This window comes from Oncorhynchus nerka, linkage group LG22, assembly GCF_034236695.1.
Source record: "Oncorhynchus nerka isolate Pitt River linkage group LG22, Oner_Uvic_2.0, whole genome shotgun sequence".
In the NCBI taxonomy this organism is placed as follows: domain Eukaryota; kingdom Metazoa; phylum Chordata; class Actinopteri; order Salmoniformes; family Salmonidae; genus Oncorhynchus; species Oncorhynchus nerka.
This window is the reverse complement of record NC_088417.1, coordinates 64,010,865-64,038,271: the sequence shown is the minus strand read 5'-3', so window position 1 is coordinate 64,038,271 and position 27,407 is coordinate 64,010,865. Positions and strand designations below refer to the sequence as shown.

At 43.7% G+C, this 27,407-nt stretch overlaps 1 protein-coding gene across 1 annotated transcript in view; it reads right to left on the bottom strand.

Moving 5' to 3' along the window:
• Nucleotides 1-3,891: 3,891 nt before the first annotated feature.
• LOC115105480 (protein phosphatase 1E-like) overlaps nt 3,892-27,407 on the bottom strand; it is a 63,963-nt gene continuing 40,447 nt past the window's right edge. The window contains exons 2-7 of the mRNA XM_029627578.2: nt 14,812-14,933; nt 12,092-12,291; nt 9,677-9,865; nt 9,327-9,470; nt 9,079-9,172; nt 3,892-6,494 (exon numbers count right to left, since the gene is read on the bottom strand). Of these exons, the coding sequence (XP_029483438.1) occupies nt 5,569-6,494; nt 9,079-9,172; nt 9,327-9,470; nt 9,677-9,865; nt 12,092-12,291; nt 14,812-14,933 (1,675 nt within the window). The 3' untranslated portion in view covers nt 3,892-5,568. The remainder of the gene's footprint in view (nt 6,495-9,078; nt 9,173-9,326; nt 9,471-9,676; nt 9,866-12,091; nt 12,292-14,811; nt 14,934-27,407) is intronic.

Below are 27,407 nucleotides of genomic sequence, written 5' to 3'. Positions count from 1 at the left end.
TGCGCGAGCATTGCCAAATAAATGTGCACATGTTATTCAATCATTTCATCCAAACTGCTTGCGCGTGTCATCGGTTTTTACATGCATACTAACCCACATGGGTGATTGAAAGATGAAGGAGAGATTATTCAAAGAAAACAAACTGAAAACGAACTAGGTTTCGCCTTTTATCTGGGTATTAATTGTCAGAGTAGAGAACACACGATTTTGTACGACTCAAAATGGGTTAAAATTCTACAAAGATCCAGCAAAAAAAGGACCATATGAATTTCAGGTAAAATAACAACCCCAATGTTCATCCCCTGGACACATGAGCTAGCAACTGCAAGCTAGTTAAATGTCCATGAGTGTTTCATTGTGTTTCGACCTGTCGTCAAATTCATATAGTTGGTTCACAGTTGGTTTTGGTATTTTAACCTGCATGAACGCATCTGGTGGAGACAAAATGAACATGTGCACTCGGAGATACGTGTGGGACCGGTTTGGTCAAGGTATAAGCAGCTTCTGCACATGCTATGTGGAGCACAAACTTTTAACGTATAAAGTCTGAAAAGCTGTTTCCGAAATTCAGGTGGGATTTGTGAAGTGTTCTTGACCTATAATGCTTTTTAAAAAGGTATACATTAATAAGTAATGATGATTCATGTTTTATGATGCCAGAGAACAGATAAATGGACATTGACTGCACACCATTCATTCCACCTGGACGGTGAAATAGAAACATAGTAATGTTTCCGTTTCTCTGCTTGAATGTTAACAAGGGAATGCCCTCTTCCTTTTCTAGTATATTTGATTAAAACACTGTAGCTTGCCATCTGTATTCTCTATCTGAAGAATGCTTGATGCACTTTACAGGGTGTTGGCATTCCTTTAATGGAAAACTACACCCACAAACTATCTTTTAGTATTTGTTGCATGTCAGCAATTGAGAAATGCATTATATGGGCCAAATTTCTCTATTTTGAAAGTTAAATATCTTGAAAACTTGATTACTGACATGCAAAATATTGTGGGAATATATCAATAATGGAGTAATGAAACAAATACCAAAAGATAGATTTTGGGTGGAGTTTTCCCTGTAAATACTGGCCATCATGTACATACATGGGCATATGTGCACACCACCACAGGACAGTTGGAGGGCTTGATTAAAAAGCATCTTGGGTAGTTAATTAAATATGGCTGTTCTATTGCCACAGCTTGACAGGTGGAGGCTGAAGACACTCTAATTAAGTCCCCTGGATCTGTAGGTGGAGCAACTGGAGCCACAGTACACACACCTGAGTGCCTACACACACACACCAATGGTGAGAGTAACACCCCCAAAAATGTTTGGGAAAATTCAGAAGGTCTAATTAAAATCCATCCGGTTGCAGAAGAGGTCAAATAAAACCCTTTAGACAAAAGACTTGGTCTAATCTTTATACATGATAATAGTCACCGTTAAGATACACATTTGTATACTACGAGAACAACACAGAAGATAGAGATACTGAAACCTTTTACTGGTTTACCTAACCTGCAGGTTGGGGAAGAGCTGGTCATGGGTTTGTCTTCAGGGAAGCCTGGCATACAGAGTTTGAACCACCCTGTCACAGGGGGCTGGCCAAGCTTAGAAACTCTTTCTAGTGTTTCTCTTTGAGACTAATTCAATATGGCCGCCAAACGTGGTAGTATTTTATATACACCGACAACTTTCTAAGGGGTACATCATAGGTTGTGTCCCATTCTACCATCGAGCAGAAGTAAAGTGGTGTGTGCCCATCAATGTGAATGTGAGCACTGGTAAGAGTTTAGGAGGGTGTCTGTGGTTAGTTTGATCTGGCTCTAGCTCCCTCCGCCTTGCTCAGTGAAGACAAACCCTCTGAACAAAAGCCTTTCCATGCGCGACTCGTAAAGATTCATTATTGCTTACAGGAACAAAGCATTTTGTGTACATGGACACACAGTGCAGAGTCATGGAGAGCAATGGAGTGGCATAGGAAAAGGAAGGGGAGAGGGGGGAACAGACCTGAACAGCGTGGTCTGTTTCTATCAGCATGGGAAGGGTCATACTGGCATGGGGATTTAAGGGAAGGGTCATACTGGCATGGGGGTAAAAGGGAAGGGTCATACTGGCATGGGGGGTAAAAGGGAAGGGTCATACTGGCATGGGGGGTTAAAAGGGAAGGGTCATACTGGCATGGGGGGGTAAAGGGTAAGGGTCATAGGCATGGTGGGGGGTAAAAGGGAAGGGTCATATAGGCATGGGGGGGGTAGAAGGGAAGGGTCATATAGACATGGGGGGTAAAAGGAAGGGTCATATAGGCATGGGGGTAAAAGGGAAGGGTCATATAGACATGGGGGTAAAAGGGAAGGGTCATATAGGCATGGGGAGTAAAAGGGAAGGGTCATATAGGCCTGGGGGTAGAAGGGAAGGGTCATATAGACATGGGTGGTAAAAGGGAAGGGTCATATAGACATGGGTGGTAAAAGGGAAGGGTCATATAGGCATGGGGGGGTTAAAGGGAAGGGTCATATAGGCATGGGGGGTAAAAGGGAAGGGTCATATAGACATGGGGGGGTAGAAGGGAAGAGTCATACCGCAGAAGTGGATGAGAGAGAGAGGAACTATGGGATATGTGATCAAGCAGGTTTAGCTGGGGAATTATAGCATACACTTTTCTGTTTATGGCTTGAAGATTCAGCGTCTTATGAAAGACTGCAGAGTTAGAGGACTGCGAGGTGGGGGACCATTTTGACATTTCAGTGGAAATGTGGCCCAGCATTTGAATTCCCATGTTCCCTTGTCACTCAAGCACTGCTAAAGTACACAACTCTACTTCCAAAGGTGTTACATGAAAAGTACAGTAGAGTGCTGGGGGCTGTGAAGCTTGATATCAACACAGAATATTGTTCCACCATCCTGCTGACTTTACAGTGTTGATTTTAAATAGTAGACTTATAAGACAGACCACATGAATACCCTCAACACGTATACACACACCCACACGTACGCCTTCACACATTCATACCTACATGTACATAATATGTGAAATTACGATAAATTCCAATAAGCAATTGGTGCCCCGTCCGAGGAACATTTAAAGATGGGAAAGATGTGCGGTTTTTTTGCTCTCAAAAAGAAGCAGAAAGCTTTGAAAAAGCAGTTGATGTGGGTGGTGGTGGGACTGGGGAGGAAGTTGGGGGGACTCGGGGCATTTGATAACTACCCTTATATATTCGACTTTCTGGTTGTCTTTCATAATTGGTCAGAAAATGTCAATTTGTGTGGTCCACTGTTCCAAGAGTCAAAATGCAGGTGTTGCTTACGCAAAGGGAAAGATACAGAAGCATGGGCATCTTTCTGCCTGAGAGTCAGTGTGCTTATCCACATCCTGCTCTCTCAGAGTGGAACACCAGGATAGAATACTCAGATTTGCGAGGATACGGTGGATAGCTGATAAAGTATCTCATGATGAACAAACGCCTCCAGAATAGTGTGTCCTCCAGGTGTACCACATCCAGACACGGTTGTCTTACATCCACAGTCCAAAAACCCCATTACTGTCTCAGTCCTACTGGCCCATCTATGAAGGTCCCGGGAGAGCTCCATGTACATTCGACAACTGGAATACATTCTACTTTCTGGGGATCTTTCACGATGACACTGTCCAAATGGCCTTCTGTAAATGACCACCATGTTCTTCAGTGGGGAGGCCACCAGGCGACCAACGGCTAGGTGTTTCAGGGTAGCAGTAAGCAATGACAGTGACTGGGAACTGACTGACTGGCTGGGGGTATTTCTCTGTGTGACTGTGGGTCAGTGAGGGGATTTGGCCTCTCATACCCTGTGTCCTTGTCTCCTGCTCCTGGGAACTCAGTGGGATTGGGGAGGGAATGTTAGGGGGGGTATGGAAATGGCACAATGTGTTAGTAAGAGTTAAAAATGTCAGGAATGGCACAAACAATTCCTGTTTTCTTAAAGGTGAAACGATTGGGAGTTTTTCCAACAGCAAGACTGAACTGTCTTTGATATATATTAAACAACGGTTGCCTGGGCCAGGAGAATGGAGGCACATTTTACAGAACCTAGTCATTGCTACAGTATATAGCATCTTCTATGGAGTTTCAATATAAAATAAACATTCACATTTGAAAGGATGGTGAGATTAAGATTAATTTACTATATTTGTCAAACCAGAGATGAAGTCTTTGACATTCATCATTCTTATGCTCTAATGTTGTTAGTGAACTTAAAAAGCAGGATAGTTGTTGGTTAAGTAGCCCCTGTAAGCGATATGAAACACATGGGTCCATATTGTAATGAGAAGCTTAGAAAGGGTTTTGTTGACTGAGGCTCAAAATTCCCATAAACTTTTTCTTGTTTAGGGAAGGCACATGTTCTGCTGAGTCGTCTGAACTATCTTGGCCAAGTAAGTCTGGCAACTTATTCACACCCAGTCTGTTGGGAATGATTTCTTGTCAATGAGAACACATCTCGTGTTTAGTTTTATGTAAACGTTACCTCAATTTGACAGGCATGGCAATGACTGACTGTCTGCTCTTGGATGACGTCATCCCCAAAATTATAAATAGAATGTAATTTCTTAATAATATCCCTTCTACATGCCATTATCCTCTATTGTACTCCCATCTGGAATACATATCAGTCTATATATGTTGGATTTATTCAGGTAAGTGACCACTACTTATAATCCTGTATTAAGTACTCCCATCTATGAAGATAGAGTGGGTGGATAATGTGTTTTGACATTATGAATCGGAAAGTACATTACAGTGTGTGTTTGTTTGCAATACGGGCCAGGAGCAGGAATTGTTATTGCCTCCTGAATGGGGCTGTGTGAGTATGGGGAGGGGTAGGTAGATTGTCTCCTGAATGGGGCTGTGTGGGTATGGGGAGGGGTAGGTAGATTGTCTCCTGAATGGGGCTGTGTGGGTATGGGGAGGGATAGGTAGATTGCCTCCTGAATGGGGCTGTGTGGGTATGGGGAGGGGTAGGTAGATTGTCTCCTGAATGGGGCTGTGTGGGTATGGGGAGGGGTAGGTAGATTGTCTCCTGAATGGGGCTGTGTGGGTATGGGGAGCGGTAGGTAGATTGCCTCCTGAATGGGGCTGTGTGGGTATGGGGAGGGGTAGGTAAATTGCCTCCTGAATGGGGCTGTGTGGGTATGGGGAGGGGTAGGTAGATTGCCTCCTGAATGGGGCTGTGTGGGTATGGGGAGGGGTAGGTAGATTGCCTCCTGAATGGGGCTGTGGGTATGGGGAGGGGTAGGTAAATTGCCTCCTGAATGGGGCTGTGTGGGTATGGGGAGGGGTAGGTAGATTGCCTCCTGAATGGGGCTGTGTGGGTATGGGGAGGGGTAGGTAAATTGCCTCCTGAATGGGGCTGTGTGGGTATGGGGAGGGGTAGGTAGATTGCCTCCTGAATGGGGCTGTGAGGGTATGGGTGTGGAGCCAGTGTCCTGGATGGGGAACTCATGATGGATGGATGAATGAAATAATGACTGTAGTCAGATAGAGGAAGGGGCAGGAGATCGAGGAGCTAGTGAAGATTAGGTCACATCATCAGATTCTGCTGCCGTGGGGCAGGTGGGGAAGGGCCACCCCGGGCCTCCTCTCGGGGCAGCGCTGGGGGTAGGGCACACTACAGGTGGAGTGCAGCAGGCCAGGGAGCTCCCTGGGGGCACGGCCCCAACGCCGGGACACCCACCCCCACCTGGGGCTCACGCACTCCATCCTCCGGGTGCGCCTCCCCGCGTGGCCAAACAGGGAGGCCGCCAGGGGCCATTGTCCGTCTGAGCTGGGTTCCTGGCAGGCGGGGACACAGGGTTTAGGCTGGGATTTGTGCCTGGAGCCCTGGAGCCCCTCCTCTAGGCAGGGCAACCAGGCCGCCCCATGGCCCTCGGTAGGCATGAGATTCTGGGTGAGGGCTAAGGAGGGGGTAGGGTGTGAGCAGGCAGGGGGGAGCCTGATTCGACCATCCTCTCCCAGCATGGGCCCCAGCAGGCCTAGGCTGGTTCTGTCTGTCAACGAGTCTGTGCGGTCTTCATAGCCCAGGTCGGCTGGAGCCGAGCACTGCTGCAGGAAACAATGACCCTTCCCCCCAACGTCCGTGGTGCTCCCGTCCTGGCAGCCCATCTCCCCTTGACCTTCTTCCTCCACCTCCGCCACTTCCTCATCCTTTCCCTCCTCCCCCTCTTCGTCCTCCTCTCCCGGCGGGGGCGCGCGGAGGTCTCTGAGGAAGACCACAATGACTGAGATGTTGTCGCTAGAGCCGGCGTCACGGGCCGAGGCCACCAGCTTGTGGGCCACCATGGTGCTGTCGCCGCTGTTCTCCGTCAGGTGGTCGCTGACCACACGCACCGCCTCTTCGGGGCTGACTGTGTCGTAGAAGCCGTCGCAGGCCAGGATCAGGTAGTCCTCCGTGCCATCCAATGGGACGATGTGTTGGTCAGCAACGCCAGAGATGTAGGGCTTGTGCTCATTGTCACCTGTCAATCACCAAGACAAAGAGAGATAAGAAACAAATAAAACAAATCATGTATTCTATATATTGTCAAATGTTTCTCATTGAAGCACTTTTTATAAAAACAGGAACCTGTTAAACCCTCAAAGAGCTGACAACAACTTCATGTGATATTCAGTGCTGCTTTATCTGTCAAATCCACAAGGCTATGCATCTGTTTTGAAATCATGGTTGAGAAAAACAAAGAATAAATGTTCATTTAAAATGTAATAATAAATGATACATCTTCTGCTTGCCACCTTATCACCTAAGTGTTGTTCAGTACTCCAAACCGAGTTAAGAGCGCCTAAACGTGTTGTTCAGTACTCCAAACCAAGTTAAGAGCGCCTAAACTCGTTGTTCAGTACTCCAAACCGAGTTAAGAGCGCCTAAACGCGTTGTTCAGTACTCCAAACCGAGTTAAGAGCGCCTAAACGTGTTGTTCAGTACTCCAAACCGAGTTAAGAGCGCCTAAACGCGTTGTTCAGTACTCCAAACCGAGTTAAGAGCGCCTAAACGCGTTGTTCAGTACTCCAAACCGAGTTAAGAGCGCCTAAACGCGTTGTTCAGTACTCCAAACCGAGTTAAGAGCGCCTAAACCGAATGTTATAACCTTTTATGCACTTTTCTCTCTTTGCGTATTCATGCTATTCACCTGCTATTCGTTCGGGATGGAAATCTACGAAATTAACGTGTGGCAGAGGTGTGTCTACAGATACGCCTTATTCTGACCTTGACTTAAATCCTTCATAATTCCACCACCTTTATGCGAGAGGAAACCATGAATAAAGTTGAGTGAATCTGTAGTTTCCAAGTGGAAAAAGCATCCACTTAATTCTTTATGATAGAAATAACATAATTCTCCATGCACTGTAATTTACAACTTGATACGCGCTATTGATAAGAGCTAGGTAAATGAGTAATCCGTTTGGAGAAGGGAATTGTAAATATAAATTATACTTGTTTTATTTCACCTGGAGACAAATGTGAAACCAGTCATATGGCAGCAAACTGAAGCATATCAACATTCCCACAGTAAAGTTTATGAAATACTGTGCCATTATGTCGAATTTTAATTGTACAGCCTTTTAACTTGCAGGGATAGGAACTCTTGAATGGCTTAATTATAGGCTACCCCGACTTTCTCTGTTTCCTATTTCTATCATGTTAAATATTAGTCACTATCAGTATCTACCGTCAGTAGGTCTAAAAACAACACATTCAACTTGTCATTTACTGTTAGTTCCCTTCAGTTGGTATAGCCTACATTATAATTCCATTTAATTACATTGTTTAATTTACCTTCATTTGCTTCCTTTGTAAACGCCGTCATGGCCATGTGGTTGTTGCTGAGGATAATTAGTAACAGTTGATTGAGTCTTTTTAAACACCAGTTGGTGCTAAAACGGAGACGAATCTGCATATATTTAGATGTATTTATTTTATTTATCCTTACTTCCTTAACCCGTTCTCTTGATGTATTCTAGTCTGTCGACAAAATAAAAGGTACACCGTATTTAAAGGGATGGCTTCAGATAAATGTACCGAAAACCCTATTGAATGAAAACTCCACGAGAAAAGTTCCGCGGTTGAATTACATTTATTCAGCGCGCGCAAGGGAACAACACCTGCAAAGCCCGTTACTCACCTTCATAAAGTACGTTTGAAACTGCTGAGAAGTGCATATGAAAGGCGTCCGTAAGAAAAGCGTAATTTTCGGTCCTTTGTGACTAATGTATTTATATATACGTATGAATATCAGTGTTGCAATATCTATCTTCTCTCCTCTCCTTCATGCAGCAGGTATTAAACAGTTGTTATGTAGCAGCCATTTGCTGTCGAGGAAGCGGTTGTTTTGATATCAGATTAGTGGAGCTTTAGGATTAGGGAACAGCAGGTCACAGTAGGGCTTTCTCACTAGCCACCACTAAAATAACTATCAGGAAATAAGACTAGAAGCTAGCCTCAAATTACCTTGTGCATCAAGGCTGGGGGTCAATTAGAATTGAGGTCAGTTATTTCCATTTTTGGGGGGAAATAAAATCGAATCACTTCCTGAATAGACTTCAATTCAAATTGACCCCAACCCTATTCTGTATGTAAATGAGTACAGTTGGATTCTAGGGAAGTTTTTACAGTGGATTCCAATGTAAAGGCCATTTGTTTTCAAGAGAACAACAGTATTGTTGTGATTGTGATGATGTATTATTGGAGCTGTGAGATTATTCCATCTAATCCCATTAGGATTTTAAATACCTGCTGGGAAATCCGACTGGTCACCTAACCTAAAGTTACATACACTTGTGTATGCATAAAGTTACAGGAAACCCTCAACCCCCACCTCTGGGTTGCTATTTGTCTCCCACTCAGCACAGTGGCAGCTGATCCTTGGCTGTGGCACTCAATCACCAAGATAGTTTAGACTGATTATGGGCCTCCTGCTGAGTGGTGAGTTGCACACACACGCACTCTCTGCACGACACACACACACTCTCTGCTCGACACACTCCGACCTCTTGTACTTCATACGGTAATTGTATAAATACAAGGCATAGAGTGATTGTTTGCACCTATGGCTCTGGATACGGACAGGCTGCCATTAACCCTCCACGTGCCGAACCAGATGACACAGCCTCCCAGAGCCTCAATACGCTGCTTCTCATCCTGCAGAGGGAGAAAGAAAGATAGTATTATGTACAATGATATGTGGTTGTATATGAGACCGACATCTATGCTCAAGTGATGTTAACCACTGTGTGTGTGAAGTGAACAGTGATTAAGTGAGTGTGTTTTGTGTGTGTGTGTGCGTGCATGTGACCTCTCTGTCAGGCTTGTGAGGTTTCATCAGTTCCACGGCCTGGCCTTTCTTGACCAGCATGACCTGAGAGTCCCCTAGCCAGGCCACATACAGGGTCCGTCCCCTTAGAAAGGTCACCACCCCAGTGGTGCCGCAGCGCAGGTTCTGTAACACACAGACACACACAGACAGACACACACACATATACATACATACGGATGGAAGCACACACACACACATTTAGACATAAACATATATGAATGTCCGGTAACGTGTCTACTGGGTCTTTCCATTTGATTTCAATCAGTTTTTGACCACACCCCATTTGATTTGAATGAAAATGTCCATACTATACCAATTTGAGCCCTTACCTCCATCTTAGCTTTACGGATGAAGCGTTCATCGGTGACTCTGAAGGCGCGACACAGGGCCTCCCCCGGATCTTGGCTGAAGCACTCCTGGTGCACCATATTAACGTGAAGGTGGTTGGCGGCGTAGATGGCGGCGTCCACGCCCCCATGGCCATCGAACACGGCGAAGAAGGCCTGCTCCTCCTGGTCCTGAAAACACACACACAGGTCAAAGGTCAAAACAGTATGACAAGAGGATGAGCATGCAATGTCTTAGAGCTTCAATACTTTCAGGAAGCACTCTTATTTCTGCACTTCATTGGAGTCATCACCTGTTCTAACATGATATTAATTCATGTATAGACTCTCATCAAGAGTATGAAGCAATGCAAAGCATTCATCTGTCTCAATCATTTTTACAACAAGCTTCCATAAAGAAATTGAACTCATCATAGTAATGTTTTCTAAATTACAATTGCTTCTACAGCATAGTTCGTTGCGTGTCACTCTCGTGACGCTGTGTGTTTTCCATGAATGGCAAGCACACAACGTCACGAGAGTGACACGCAACGAACTATGCTGTAGAAGCAATTGTAATTTAGAAAACATTACTATGATGAGTTCAATTTCTTTATGGAAGCTTGTTGTAAAAATGATTGAGACAGATGAATGCTTTGCATTGCTTCATACTCTTGATGTGTAGTAGTGCCTCATCACGAATATGCAAATCGAAACATAACCTGCTTGCGTCTCCATCTATTTGTTTTAATTAACTGGGGAGGCTTACCTGCCACTAGCATGCTTAGCTAATAGAATGAGATAAACATTTGATCCAACTGAATAATTATCTCAGGATCCTTGCTGTTGTCCATCTGCATGTCTGTCCCGGGGATGTCTCACTGGCCAGTTGGCTTCAGAGTGGACGTAAGGGGAGGGGCCATAATCGTTGGGGATGACTGGAAAACTAATAAGGATAGGACTTCAATGACTGATTGACTCAGTGTGGCTCAGATAACATGCTATTATCTGGCTGGTGTGTCTCTGTCAAATCAAATCACATTTGATTGGTCGCGTATACATATTTTGCAGTTATCACAGGTGCAGCGAAATGTTTCTAGCTCCAGTTCTATCTGTCTGTTTGCCTCTCTCTCTCTGTGTGTGTTTATGTGTGTGTGTGTGTTTATGTGTGTGTGTGAGGGTGTGTTGTTCAGCTTCATTGAAATCATTTCCTTCATGCCCGAGGGAGCACGTTAGAGTGCTGTAGCCAATAATGCTATTAGAAGCATTTCATTCACCAGCGGCTACCTACTGTGCTATCATTTACTGTTCTTATTGGGGTTGTAATGGGAATAACTCGTATAGGGGAGTTTTATTGATCTCCCCCCATAGTGAAGTGAGTCGATAGCTTCCCAGCTGGGTTAGCCTACTCAGTGGGGGGGTCTCTTCATTAGCTGATATACACAGAATAATAAAATGCTCTTTTTAGCCAGTCGACAGCGATTTTGAAGAGTGCCTCTACAGGGTTGGGGTCAATTCCATTTCAATTCAGGCAATTCAGGATGTAAACTGAAACTCCTCAATTTAGAATTGGAATTTCAGTTTACTTCCTGAATTGATGGTGATACTGTGTTTTACTGTTCTTGCATCAAGTGTTAAGCCAAATGTTGCTAAGAAACATTCAAACAATGACAGACATCCTGGAGTCTTTGATAGGAGGATATATTTTGAGTGTGGCCAAGAACAAGGTATTGATTTTGTGGTCATCAGGATGCCATCCGCCATGTGTCTTGGGGTTTCTAGAGAGCCCTTTTAGAGTAAGCACTTTAAAGGCCACTATAGGGTTGAGCAGTATCCATATTTCATACCGTTTCTGTACCACACTGGGATATATGGTATTACCGAATGTAAAACACCAGGGGGGCGCCGAATGTAAAACACCAGGGGCGCTATTTCTTTAAAAAAGTGAACTTATAAGCAGTGGCGTAGCACGCACCCCCCGCAGCCCACAAGAGACGGGGGGCGCCCAGCCCACAAGAGACGGGGGGCGCCCAGCCCACATTTCTTCTATCTATATATATTTTTTGTAATGATATTGAAAATCATAGCGTCGTAATGTCTAAATACCCCGGTATAAGGTATATCACCCAAGCCTAGCCCACTAGGGAGAATCCATAGGGTAGGGCTACAGTAGTGTTCGAGCCCTCTTTTCCCACCCTTTCCTCTTATGCTTTACCAGAAACGGCAATCAATTGTAATTGAATGTAAAGAGTCCATATCCCTTTAATGGTTACGGTAAGAACTGGAGGGTAATCTGATCCTAGATCTGTGGTTGAAGGCTGCTCTCTTCATCAACCTAGCGACATACTGGAGTCACCCGTACCTGTATGTTGAACTGATCCTAGACCTGTGGTTAAGGATTACTCTGTTCATGCTTACCTGTATGTTGAAGAGGGTGTTGAAGTCGGGAATGACGATGTGTTTGTCCTCCATCTTGCGGCGCATGTTTTTGATGGCGTGGATGGAGGTCTCGTAGTAGGGCTGAGGGCGGCGGCGGTAAGGGAAGTCTTTCAGCCACAGGCAGCATGTTTCACACAACTTATTGAAGATGAGCCGGGCAAAGGCCACCGACTCAATCTCTAAAAGAGAACACACACAAACCGCACATGCACGCACATAAATGGCATGTGATTAGACCTCAGGCTAGCACACATATACATTATACACGCATGTATCCATGCATAAGTGCACATGTGAAAATAATGCACATCATTTACAGCCTCCAGATGTATATTCACGTTTGTTCACATTAAAATACACAGATGTAGACTCACATGAAACCATACACACGTAATCACACATACGCAGGCACACACACACATTCACACATTTGTTTGCAATCAGTCCCAATTAACCTGGTAGTCTGGGACACCTGTATTCCATACTAGAGCTCTGTCACACTTGAACCCAAAGCCACTCAACTCAACAACAGGGTTTATTGGATTACTGTCAACGTTTCTGATGATACATATTTGGTTGCAATAAATATGCTTGCATTGATATTGACATTTTGCATTGATATTGCATTGCATATTGCATATTTATTGACATTGAATTGTTTAAATGCAACTGTATAATCTCTCCTGTCATAAGTGACATAAACATGTTTTGGTTGGTTATCATAGTCTGTGTACCTACAGTACTCCCATTAGAACAGAACGCATCAATCATTTGAGCTTCAATTTGGATGTTTGTTATTTCTGTATGTTTCAAAAATGTGTTCATAGGTGAATAGAAATGGCTTTGGGGTTTTAAACAGCATCGGTGTGAGCTCACTGACGGAATTTTGAGGAAGTTAACTAATTTAGGGCTCGATTCAATCCGTATCGAAATTTAAAGGTCATTTCCAAATGAGCCGACATAGGCAGCGTCTACCGTTAATGTGGGAACATTGCCTTTAAACTTATATCGTGCTGTAGCACAGCTCTTCAGGACTACGGATTGAATCAAGCCCTTAGCCTTTTTCTTCTCTGTCACAGCGGGTCGAGCAACAGAGAGGGACTCAGGAGACAATGTTAAAGTGTTTGTTTTTATTTTGATGAACCTGAAATATAGATAAATCTCTCTAAGTACTCTGTTTCCTAGTTACCTTGGTTGTTGTTAGAGGGGATTAACTGGGTGACTGACATTCGTAAGAAAACTTGTGGGCTTACTGTTTGTTGCAAAGGGCTCACCAATTGTTCATTCGTAATATACAGAATAGTAGCGGTTGTAACTCGTCTTAAGATGCTCTGATGCTTACTATAGAGTCCTATGTTTTACTATAGATACCTATAATCCTATAAATACTGTGAGATTCCAAGAGTTAGGTCGTTTTTCTACTTACCTAGAGAACTCATGGATACCATTTTATGTCTCTGCATTCTCCTCTCAAAAACAGGGAAATAGACCTAACTATTACAAAGCTTGGTGGTTAGCACTTGGTCCTCTATGCATTTTTTACAAGTTCGTTTGAAACGATAACATTTAGATTATAGTTGTTTTAAATGCATTTTTACTTTACTATTTTCTCTGATGTACGCATTTCATTCATCTGCCGTGGGCACACGGATGATAGGCTGCGCGCAACCTCTCAAGTCAACACAGTGGCCAGATGCGACAGCGGGACAGAATGAGGAAGTTGATAGTTTCTATGAGTTCATTTGACTCAGCGCAAGTAGAAAAACAACCAAAATCTCGCAGTATCTTTTAAAGACTCCATAGCTTCTGTAATGAATACCTGGACGAGGTCATTTTGAATGAATTCTCTGCTCCACCTAGTGGAACTAAGGACTTGGTCTTTCCACTCTCCAATCCTCCTCACTCTCCTTTCTTCCCCTTCTCTCTATTCCTCGCCATTCCTCTCCTCCTCCTCCTCTCCCTAACTCCCCAGGCTCTGTAGTTAAATTTAACCTCCCATTCCATCTCAGAGCCCTGTCAGTGAGCAGTGGGAGCTCTGTGTGTGTGGGTGTGTGGGTGTGTTCGTGTGTCTCCTCTGCTCTGGGCCTAGATGGCCAGGCTGTCTGCTATCCTCTGTTCTTACCCACTCTTACCGCCCACCTGACATTCACCAACCCACCCTCCGTCCCAAGACAGCAACCCCGTCACGCAAATCACCAGAGCCAAAATTATCTTTCCCCTGCGTTCTCTTTTTGCCTCACTCTCTCCTCCTCCCTCTCTCTCTCTCTCTGATAAGAACACAGAGATCTTAGAGGACTGTCGCAGGGTTATTCATTGCTGTTCCCTTCTATTCTAAGAGACCTCTGCTCTCGCTCGCTCCACAGAGTGCTTTGTTTTGTAACTAACAAAGTAAAGGGAATTCTAAGTGACAGCGGTTGACATCAAGCTGTGGTATAAAACAAGTGAGCCAGGAAGCGCAACTGTTTTAATGCTAATTATTCGCTAAGAGATTGTAGCAGCTGTGCCACAAATACAATGTGTTTGTGTTAAAGTTGGTGATTTTCTCATTTGTCCACGGTGTTGAATAAAACAACACCTGAAATTATTAAGGCTTTAAGTCAATATATTGAATAAGAAATACCTCTGTCCTTTCAGTAGCCTAGCTAGGTCAGTACATGACCTGATTTTGCATGTCATGCGCAGGCTGACAGGGGACTCACGGGGGAAAGGGTCTACTCCATCCTCAACGGTCTTCTGGATGTGGTAGATGGAGAGGTCACTCTGCAGAACACTGTCTGCCGTAGCCCGCGCCAGGGCAGCCGCCAGGGAGAAGGGGCAGTTACTGTAGTAGAGAGAGAGAAAAAATAAAATGAGAGGGGTTAAAACATCCATTCAACACCAGGGAGGAAGTAAGATAAAAGCCTAGGAGGAATAGATGGAAGGAGGTATATGACGATTATACAGTAGCAACCAGATCTAACAATCATATAGCGTAGAGATTGAGAGAGAATGATGGAGAGAGAGTGTGTGCTAGGTTGTAGCTGTAACATCCCCATCAACCTTAATTGAGTTATCATACTCCAAAGAGACCAGCCTATAGATTTACAGTCCTCAATGACCAGCTCTCACTTCAACCATTAGGCCTACCATCAATTCATTCCACTGAAGTAATTCCCTCAATCGAGCAGCTTTAACCAATCCCAGAGTAGAAGTCTGTCTGTCTGTCCTTTGGCATGAGACAGGCCTGTTAATTTTCTACGTTCCAATCGCTTCTGGGTTGTAATTTTTTACCCCCTGTTTCTCCCCAATTTCGTGATTACGATCTTGTCTCATTGCTGCAACTCCCCAACGGGATGAGTGATACGACCAACCTTTGGGATCCAATGGAGGAGTTTCCTTACACTGGCGGGGGATCCTGAGCATTGTTCTGCCACCACTCTATTTAGGATCTTGTAGTTGCGTATTCACCTATGATGCCCTGCCCACTTGACCTACTTCCTGATCGAACACAGTTGTTTCCCTCCTTACATTTTAGGTTCTCGGCACCGGATAGCTAGCTATCTAGCATCTAGTTAGAGATGGCGCCGCAAGATCAATTGGCATGCAAGTTCTGAGGAACGCTGCCGGAAGTAGGAATACATTCACAGTAAATGGACACGCCCTTGTTCCCTGGCACCGTAATGTGAATAATAATGGCAATAGTATTGGAGTCTTTTTGCAGGCACTAACTCTGCCATGGTACTATGGTGTTGAACGCTGAGCTATAGTCAAAGACCAGCATTCTAACGTAGGTGTTCCTCTTGTCCAGGTGGGAGAGGGCAGTGTGGAGTGCAATAGAGATTGCGTCATCTGTGGATCTGTTGGAGACGGTATGCGAATTAGAGTGGGTCCAGAGTGTGTGGGATGATGGTGTTGATGTGAGCCATGACCAGCCTTTTAAATCATTTCATGGCTACAGATGTGAGTGCTACGAGGCGATAGTCATTTAGACAGGTTACCTTGGCGTTCTTGAGCACACCTGGGCACACGGACTATGGTGGTCTGCTTGAAACATGTAGGTCAGGGAGAAGTTGAAAATGTCAATGAAGACACTTGCCAGCTGGTCAGCACATGCTTTGAGTATGCGTCCTGGTAATTTGTCTCCTTGTGAATGTTAACCTGTTTAAAGGTCTTACTCACATTGGCTACGGAGAGCAAGATCACATAGTCATCCGGAACTCCTGGTGCTCTCATACATGGTTCAGTGTTGCTTGCCTCGAAGCGAGCATATAAGGAATTTAGCCCAACTGGAAATCTCATGTCACTGGGCAGCTCGTGGCTGGGTTTCTCTTAGTTTGCGAGCCCTGCCACATCCGACAAGCTTCAGAGCCGGCGTAGTAGGATTCGATTTTAGTTCTGTATTGATGTTTTGACTGTTTGATGGCTCGTCAGAGGTCGTAGCAGGATTTCTTCTAAGCGTCCGGATTAGTGTCCCGCTCCCACAGCCTCTATCTTTTAGCTCAGTGTGAATTATTTTGCATGTAATCCATCGCTTCTTGTTGGGTTATGTACGTGCCGTCACTGCAGGGACATCGTTGTTGATGCATTTATTAATGAAGTGGTTGACTGATGCGGTAAACTCCTCAATGTTATCGGATTAATACCGGAACATATTCCAGTCTGTGCTAGCGGAACAGTCCAGAACAGTCCGCTGGTACTTCCTGTTTGAGTTTTTGCTTGTAAGTAGGAATCAGGAGAATAGAGTTATGGCCAGATTTGCCAAATGGAGGGCGAGGGAGAGCTTTGAATGCATTTTTGTGTGTGTAAAAGTTCCGCCTCTGTATGTGCATTTTCTTGTTTGCTTATGGCCCTATGCAGCTCGTTGAGTGCGGTTTTAGTGCCAGCATTGGTTTGTAGTGATATATAGCTACGAGAAATATAGATGAAAACTCTCTTGGTAAATAGTATGGTCTGTAGTTTATCATGAGGTATTCTAACTCAGGTGAGCAAAACCTTGAGACTTCCTTAACATTAGAGATGTCATTAACAAAGAGACACACACCTACCCCCTTAACCTTACCCGAGGCTGCTGTTTGGTCCTGACAATGCATAGAAAAACCAGTGATGTATAGTATCCATTTCATTGTTCAACCACGACTCAGAGAAACATAGGATATTACAGTTCTTCAGGTCCTGTTGATAGTCTCAAACAGAGCTCATCCAGTTTGTTCTTGAGTGATTGTACATTCAGGTAACCGGCTTGTTTGTCTCACTTGCACCGTCTTTTCCTCTTTATAGTCCTGGGGATTAGGGCCTGGTTCGAAATGAGCAGTACATCCACAGCTGCTGACTCGTTGATGTAGAAATCTTCATCCAAATCGAGGTTAGTGATCGCTGTTCTGATGTCCAGAGGCTGTTTTCGGTCATAGAAATTGATAGTGAAAATATTATGTACAAAAATGTTAAGATCAGCGTAAAAAAAACACAAAATAGCAGAATTGGTCAAGAGCCCGTAAGACAGCAGCCATCATATTAACTGTCTGACATTATTTTACAGAACAAGATGTATTAGATCTCCTTAGCCTGTGTTAACCTCAGAATGTATTTTCGGCATTTACCCCAAAACCTTATTCTTTCCCAATAGGAATGGCTGAACAAACTAGAGGTAACTCATTTCCATTTTTTAGGATTACAAGCTGGCGAGCTCTACAGGCACTCTACCGAGCGCTGGGCGCTGTCATATTACGAAATCTAGTGCTCGCACATGAGCCTGGCCGAGCTTTTGTGTTGTTGTTCAAATTCTATCAACTGTAGCTGCCATGGGAGATACAGATCCGTACCCTTTCTTGGCGGCTAACAAGGGTGAAGCACCTGGGTTGATTCAAAGGCAATGCCAAACTACTTCAGTGAAATCTTGTATTGCAATCAAAATATTAATGAGGCCCTTGAACTAGCCCCATTGTGATTTCTATACTGCAGAAGTCACATTGGGGCTAGTCCCCAGAGCAACTTGGCTCAGAGACCCAGTGGAAAAATCCTGTTTTTAAGTGTCGTTATACTATCACTGCTAAAAGTACAATGACTTTTAAGGACAGTATATAACCATGCAATCATGAAATCCTTACTGGACTGATGAGAAAACAGCAAAAGACAAAGAACACATCCATTTAGAAGCTCCTTAAGCAAACTAGACTGAGAAATATGTCCTCTTTATGTTGTTCCAATAGAAAAGAAAAACGACAAGTCAGATGAGAAGAGACAAATACTCTCCCTCTCCAGAGATGTGCCAGTATAGATCTGTTTGTCTAAACTCAATCCATGTCCCTGTTGGAGGGGAAATTCATTGAGTGATTCTGCATCTGTCAGTAGCTACTATTGAGCTATCAGACCTCCCCGCGGAACTGTGGTTATGGTGACCAGTTCATTTTTAAATTGTCCTTCAAAACCATGCAAAACCATGCAATTAGAGGAAAGTCATGAGTGAACCATTCAAATGTCTACATCTGGGTACTCTCTAGGTTATGTACTGTACATCAATGTGCTCCCTTCAAATAGGCCTAGGCCTAGATTCAGTATTTAGCAAGATTTACGTTTAAAGGTCATTTTCAGATTGTGACAACATATGCATCATTTACCGTGAATGTGGCCTCCGCAAACATTGCCTTTAAAACGTGCATAGCATTTAACATTGCCTTTAAAACGCGATAGGAATGAATTTGGCCCCTAGCCCTGATTCCTACTTACCCTAAGCTGAAACATTCCAGTGCACTGATGCCAATACATTGCCTTTAAAACGTGCATAGAGGTTAACATTTCCTTTAAAACGGGATCGGATTGAATCTGACCCCTAGCCCTGATTCCTACTCATCCTAAGCTTAAACATTCCAGTGCACTGATGCCAATACTTGCCCCGCCTGCAAATAGAACTACTCAGCGCTGACGAGGTGTAGCGGAACTATGTGTTCAGGTGCACCCTGGGAGCCTCAGGCAGCTTGGAGGGGGAAGAGAGGGTTTGGGTCACATGATCTTGGTCCAGGTGCTGCCTTCATCTGGGCAGGTTATACGCCATTGTGGCACTGAGCTCCTGTACCCATGGTAACCTGAGACACCCAGTGTGTTGACAGCTGATGATGGGGTCCCCATTACATCTGCACTGCCTGGCAGTGACAGCAGGTGCAGGGGTTCATTGGGCAGGCGGCATGCCCACAGTCTACCTCAGAAGCCTACAGGTATTGTGTGTGTGTGTGTGTTTGTGCGTGTGTGCGTATGCAGCAGGGGGTGACCTTACACAGCCACTATAGCCCCAGAGACAACACAGGGGGTGAGGATGAAGGGATAGAGGAGGAGAGAAAGGAGGGAGGGATAAGCCCTTCCCTTGTCTAAGGAAGTGGAGAAGCAAGCAGCTCAACAGGCAGCGAGCGAGGGGAAAGTGGAACATTCTCAAACAAGGACAGTCCACAATGACAGGCTGCTGCTCTACATTAAGATAATCCGGGTCACCTCTATAGTGGGTATCATAAGTATTCACCCCTCTTGGATTTTTCACATTTTGTTGTGTTGCAAAGTGGGATGGAAATTTATTTAATTGTGAATTTTTTCTGTCACTGATCTACAAAAAATACTCCATAATGTCAAAGTGAATGTACGAATTAATAAAAGATAAATAACTAAAATGTCTTGGTTATTAAAGTATTCACCTCCTTTGTTATGGCAACCTCAATAAGTTAAGGTGTAAAAATGTGCTTAACAAATCACATAATAAGTTGCATGAACTTATTACTCTGTGTGCAATGATAGCGGTAAACATGATTTTTGAATGACTACCCCATCTCTGCACACCATACAGTATATACAGTTACCTGTAAGATCCCTCAGTCGAGTAGTGAATTTCAAGCACAGATTTTACAACAAAGAGCAGGGAGCTTTACAACGCCTTGCAAAGAAGGGCACCGATTGGTGCTTAATTTCAATTGTTCCATTTTTTAAAGCAGACACTGAATATACCTTTAAGCACGGTGACACTATTAATTAAGCTTTGGATGGTGAGTCACTACAGAGATACAGGCATCCTTCCTAACTGAGTTGCCCGAGAAGAAGGAAACCGCTCAAGGGTTTCACCATGAGGCCAATGGTGATTTTAAAACAGTTAATGAGTTTAATGGCTGTGATAGGAGAAAACTGAGGTTGGCTCAACAACATTGTAGTTACTACACAAAACTATCCTAAATGATAGCGTGAAAAGAAGGAAGCCTGTACAGAATAAACATATTCCAAAATATCCACCCTGCACCTACAAGTAATACTGAAAATTCCTGAATACAAAGCATTATGTTTGGGGCAAATCCAATCAACACGTCCCCAAGTACCACTTTCCATATTTTCAAGCATGGTGATGGCTGCCTCATGTTATAGGTATGCTTGCCATCAGCAAGGAGTCGGACTGCAGAGTTTTTTGGGATAAAAATAAACAGAATAAAGTTAAACACATGCAAATAGTGGAAACCCTGATTTAGTCTGCTTTCCACCAGACACTGAGAGACAAATTCACCTTTCAACAGGACAATAACCTAAAAACCCAAGGGCAAATCTACACTGCTTTACCAAGAAAACAGTGAATGTTCTTGACTGGCCTAGTTACAGTTTTGATTAAATCCACTTGAAAATTTATGGCAAGACTTGAAAATGGCTGTCTAGCAATGATCAACAACCAACTTGATAGCGTTTGAACATTTTTGAAAGAATAATGGGTAAATATTGCACAATCCAGGTGTGCAAATCTCTTAGAGAGACTTACCCAAAAAGATTCACAGCTCCAATCGCTGCCAAAGGTGTTTATAACATGTATTGACTCAGGGGAGTGAATTCTTATTTAATTAAGGTATATTAGTGTTTTTCATAAATTTTTCATTAATTAAAATAAAATGCTAGAATTGTTCATACACTTTGAAATTACAGTGTATTTTGTGTAGATTGTTGACGAAAGAAAATTAAATACAATTCAATCCATTTTAATCCCACTTTGTAACACAATACAATTTGAAGATATCTACGTGGGTGAATACTCATGATAGGCACCTAGGTATATTGAGGTAACCAAGGTAACACGGCCTAGTTACTCTATAAGAAGAACACTCAAATTAACATGAGAAGATCTCAGATAACAGGCTAAATTGCCAACCACGGTCACCATTCCATCTTATTGCGGGTAACCAGCGATAACCAGTCTAGTTACAATACCTGTTTAATGTATTTGGTAAATTGTAACAATCATCATCAGGGAAGTTGATGATACAAGTAATCTTATCTTTCAGCAGAGAATAGAAAGTTAAACATTTTGCAGCATTCTTCTGAAATGTAGGTCATTTTGAAAGTGCAGCTACATTAAATACATTTGATAGCAAGGTCACAGGTTATTTTGAAAGTGCAGCTACAGTAAATACATTTGATAGCAAGGTCACAGGTTATTTTGAAAGTGCAGCTACAGTAAATACATTTGATAGCAAGGTCACAGGTTATTTTGAACTGCATACGAATCTAAGTTAGATAGAGACGTTCAAAATGAGTTAAAGTTGATCTCAAGCCTAAAATGTGATTATTTGGACTCCAGATACTACAGCCAATTAAATTAACTCAGGCACAGATTGTTTGACTGAATCCTGGTTGTATTGTAAATAAAGATTTGTCCTCGTTGCAGATGTCTTGTGTAATAGGCTCTCATGGTCTGAGCGAAGTAGCCTAGTTTGGTGGAAAGCAGATGGCACAGCCTATTAAGAAGAGTTTACTCAGTACAACGGTACTATCAGTGCTTACGTAACTCCTGTGTTACTAGAGAGCAGTAAGCAGGATATTCTCTGGGGTTTAAAGTTGGTGGTGTGTACGTGTAGAGAGCTGGACAAGAGAACTTCTCTGACAGACACACGCGCACTGCAATATACTCCTGTAAGTCGCTCTGGATAAAAGCATCTGCTAGATGACTCAAATGTAAATGTAGCATTTTATTCAGCAACTATCTAACTCCTAAACTACCCACTTTCCAGTTGGACCCACTTGCTTATAAAAAATACTATTCTATTTTAATGTTATGCCCCTATTAACCGACTCCATTTCAACAGTTCATAGGTTGTTAATGAGGGTATACTATACACAATAAGTAACAGTGCCCACTGCAGTTCTCTTCATGCTCAATTTCTAATCTAACTAAAATGCAATGTACCTGGACCATTGGGTCTCTACTAATTGATAACTTCTTTATTGAATCAGTAGAGAGGAGGGGATGTGGAGAGGACAGGGAGTGAGTGTGTAAATGCCCTGAGGGTGTGTGCGTGGGTGGGTATGAGGGTATTGTATGTGCATGTGTGTGTAGGAAGATAATATGGGCTTGGGGGTGGGTCTGTGGTTAGTGGTGTGCGTGGGCATGCATGTGTGTGTTTTTTTTTATTCATGTGAAAAAAATATGTGACAAAGGTAAGGCATGGTCTCCTTATATGGGATTGAGAGAGAGAGTGAGAGGGAGGGAGAGAGAGAGAGAGAGAGAGAGAGAGATGCTAACAGTCTCATCGGTCTCCAGCTGCCATGCCAATGGCTGGGCTGCACTCTGCGCTGTTCCTCCTCCACATTTCCATTCATAGAAATTCTCTCTCTTCCGCTCTTTTTCTCTCTGTCCTCTTTTCACGCTCACTAGCTCACATACTCCGTCACTGCTTGCCCAAGATGGGTGGGTGCCGAGGTGTGGGGCCCTCATTGGCTGAGGGACTCCAGCACATCCGTCGGTAGCCAATAAGGTCCCTCATCTACTTGTGCGACACAGTGAAGTCAGATCAGTGTGAGGAATTGGGATTAGGAGGAGAGAAAAGCTTTTTTCACACAGCTATCTTTGTGAATTCTATTTCACAAACCTAACAACGCACATTGCTTTTATAGTGACAACAACAGATACAACGCGTTCGAGCTTCACAGCTTGCAGTATTTTTCATCTATTGGCTGACTCCTTTACTGGGTTATTTCTATATATACAGTATATTCCATATACATTGAGTGTACAAAACATTTCCATTAAATAGACTGACAAGGTGAAAGCTATGATCCATTATTGATGTCACTTGTTAAATCTACTTCAATCAGTGTAGATGAAGGGGATGAGACAGGTTTTTTTTAAATTATTTTTAAGCCTTGAGACAATTTAACCTTTAGTTTATCAGGGAGTCAAACTTAGACCAAGGTCTCTTTTACAGATGAGCCCCAGATTACAGACATTACAGAAAATACACACACACATGTATTGTGTATTTTTTCTTCCCCTCCCCCTGCCAGTTAGCCTATAGCGAGCAGTTTTTCACCCTTTCGTTATCATCATGGGTGATGTTAGCGTTTGTATGGTGTATGCCTATATTGACATGCATAGTGTAGCAGTGAGGCTGGGAGAGACAGAGCATAGCGCTGAGGGCTTTACTGCAGCTTACTGCAGCTGCTGTCTGTGGAAGTGAGAGATCTGGGTCAGGAAGCCTCGCTTTGACGTCACACTGAGAGAGAGGAGGCTAAGCCCGGTTTCACTACTGCATAGAGGGAGGAAGAGACAGAACAAGAGAGACAGGAAGCGGGAGAGACAGTGGGAGAGAGATAAAGAGAGAGAGCATACCCTCGGATTGATAAACGAGTAGTTCTCTCTGCAGCGTATTTCTCAAACTAATGGAGAAGACTGCTGGCAGCTCCATTGTTTAAGGTTTTAGCCTCCCAGAGACATCTCTCATTGGAAAATGAACATCACATAACTAGGATCCCAGTGAACCCTGTAGCAGGTTACGTTGTCAAGGTTAATGCTATGAGGATCTCTTGAAGTCATAGGCATAGCTGCATGTCAGAGAGTTGAGTGTGTATTGAAGAGAGGGCAGCTGTGCGATTGGGTATGTGTCAGTTGCATTGGTGCTGATTTTGAGGCATCGTGTATCAGTGCAGAGTGATCCCAACAACAGCGTCACAGGCAACTGTGTGTGAGAAGGCAGTGCCTGAGCTCAGACCCATCCCTGCAACAGTGTGTGAGAAGGCAGTGCCTGAGCTCAGACCCATCCCTGCAACAGTGTGTGAGAAGGCAGTGCCTGAGCTCAGACCCATCCCTGCAACAGTGTGTGAGAAGGCAGTGCCTGAGCTCAGACCCATCCCTGCAACAGTGTGTGAGAAGGCAGTGCCTGAGCTCAGACCCATCCCTGCAACAGTGCGTGAGAAGGCAGTGCCTGAGCTGAGACCCATCCCTGCAACAGTGCGTCACAACCGTCTCTCAGGGGGCTCCTGTTCCTATATTAACTTTCAACTGTCCTTGACAGAGACTTGGCAAGATCTCTACACACCCACACACTGCAGCCTGAAAGTTTGTCCTTACATAGAGTGTTCCTTCTATGACATACCTGTATAGAGAGCTTCATCCAAACCTTGACTCATCTTATGACAATACAAATTCCCATACATACAGAACTTGTAGGGATAAATGTACTGGGCTGTCTTGACTTAGGGCTGTCCTCCTCCCCTCTTGCTTGCCAGAACTGTGAATGACACAGTCGTGTCCACTGGACGTCACTGGTGCGTGGCTGTGATGCTGTTCACAGTGCAGACCACAGCTAACGTCACAACGCCCACCTCTCCTTCACATACACACTCTCTCCATCACTCACTCTCTCTTTATCCCTCTCTGGCGTCAGTGCGTTCTCTCTCTCTTTATCCCTCTCTGGCGTCAGCGCGTTCTCTCTCCTTATCCCTCTCTTGCGTCAGTGCGTTCTCTCCCTTTATTCCTCTCTCGCATCAGTGCGTTCTCTCTCTCTTTCTTGCTAACCTGAGTTTTTCTCTTTGCTCTCTTTTATATATGAATTCACCTCCCGAGTCACAGGGGGTTTGGGGGGCTCTGTGTTCCCTTAGCTGAGCAGGTTAATCTACAGCAGGGTGTGTGTGTGTGTGTGTGTGTGTGTGTGTGTGTGTGTGTGTGTGTGTGCGTGATTTTCTTTGAGAAACAGCTATGACTCGGCTGGGGACAAGGTGGGTGGGAGTAGATCGATCAGACTTCTTGTATTTCTTGACGTATTGTATTGGGACAACATAGGAGAAGTGGACAACAAGTAGTCAACTTTGGGCCGTAACATTTTCTGTCAACATCACGGGGAACCACTAAATGTAGACATGGTTAGATTTGGTTCGTTTTATGGACTGTATGTGTGTTGTGGTTTTATCAGACTAAAAATGCCATTGAGCTCTGAGCTCAGTGCCAAGTAATTAAGTAAGTCATGAATCCATCCATGTGGAAGGAGCTGGCAAGCACATTGAGTAGACATTGTTATGGATGCCTCGTATCAAGGAGGAGCCCCTAGGGTTTTTTGTTAAAGTTGGCGGAACGAAAGCACCTCCATCGTCGCATGACTGTGGCCTCAGCCTCAAAGAGGACATTCCTGTGGAGAATCAAACTGCTATGATCCACATTAACCGGACTGTGCTACAATTCCTCCTGGGCACTATTGGTATTCGATATCTATAGCTACGCAGTACGTCAGACTATTAATCAGTGACAGTAGCTTTGTTTGAACAGATCCGGTTGTGAAGTGAGCTTCTTATTGGCTACTTTACAGTGTAGCACCAACCTGTGACATGGCTGGGGGACTCTAGCAAGGCTCTGGCAACTGACTATGTGTTGAAAGTAAATGAAAACTAGACTGAGCTGTGCTTTGACTCAGGCACAACCGAAATGGAAGTCATTGTGTTCCCGGCACTTGGAATAGACAGCTCTAATAGTCTGGCTGAGGATGGACTCAGTCAGTGATGTTGGTCCTCTAAAACATTTGGGGTGAATGATTTCAGCATCACTCCCTGCCACTCCCTAAATGTCTTTACTGTTGATGGTTTCATAGATTTACGTGAGCTCTTATTCAAAGCGATAGACATTGTAATAATTCACTGAATGTAAGGATTTCATTCCCATTAGTGGAGAATATTTCAAATGTAGCATTCATCAATAGGGGAGAGTGGAGCAAGTTGTTTCTAGGAAACCAGACACAAAATGTATAATTTGACCAAATATTTAGGAATATGTCATAATGTTATGGAGTCTGTGAAGGAAGAAACCACATGGAAAACGTAGTTAGCAAGTTCGGTCCAAAAAACGGATTTTCATCATTGAAAGGAATGTATTGTGTTTCGTGATGTATCTAAACCAAATTATATAATTTTAAGATTGTATCAGTTGTATCAGTTCATGACAAGTTGAGCAAATTGAAGTGTTTTCTTCCCAGGTGTAATGCAAGGCAACAACAGGGCCTGGCCTATATGAAAATTGTAAACAAGGTACAAAGTGTTTGTTAGGTGTTAAGCTTGTGTTAAAATATGCTTAAAATGTGATTATGTTGAATTGTGTTTGGGAAATAAAGATAGACATTGTTTTTAAAGGAAGTGGTAATATTTCATTCAGAACAGAAATGTGTAGGCAGCTTAATTTACCCTGTCCTGCAGCCCATAAGCTATGTTGTCAAATGATTAGATGAATTCTGATTATTTCCATGGATACACAACATCCTGAAACATATGTAGATATCTTTGTTAGAAAGAATACTCCTCTTTTCTTGACGGAGTGATGGAGAATGTAAAACATGGCTCAACTGAACCCACTCTCCCCTACAACATAGTCAAACCAAAGCCAGACCAAAGAGAAAGTGCTGATCACTTTGCAGGGGTTTGTTTGTGCATCTTGTCTAACACAGTCTTTGGTAATAAAACAAGGACAAGTAAGCTCATTGCCTGGCATTGTGGCTTGGGAAAGAAATGTGAGCTGAATGTTGGTGATATGGGCTGGCTTAACTCAATTTGTTATCTTATATACCGTATTTGGTCCTGTGACCACCCATGTGGATACACATATTAAGGGGTTTCAGCTGTGGCGGTAGTGACGGCATTATCTGCAAACGCTTCCGAATACAGGAGGTTCACTCTTATATCATATAGAAATGTACAGATGCCACAACTAGCAACTCTTGAGGGCAAATGGCTATTTTTACTCGTAATGGGAAGCCATTCTCTCGTTCTCTACAGCTGTCCTTTTATTCCCTTCTTTCTTTCTTATCAAAAGGTCAGAACACTGGAAACACGCCACTAGCCATAAGATCAGCATTGATATTCTAATCTAGGGAGTTGATGTTTGTTCCTGGAATGCAGGGAAACAGCATACAGTGTGAATTAGATTGATCGTGGAAAAGGAAATTGTCTCTGAGATAAAAAAATATATATACAGTGCCTTGCGAAAGTATTCTGCCCCCTTGAACTTTGCGACCTTTTGCCACATTTCAGGCTTCAAATATAAAGATATAAAACT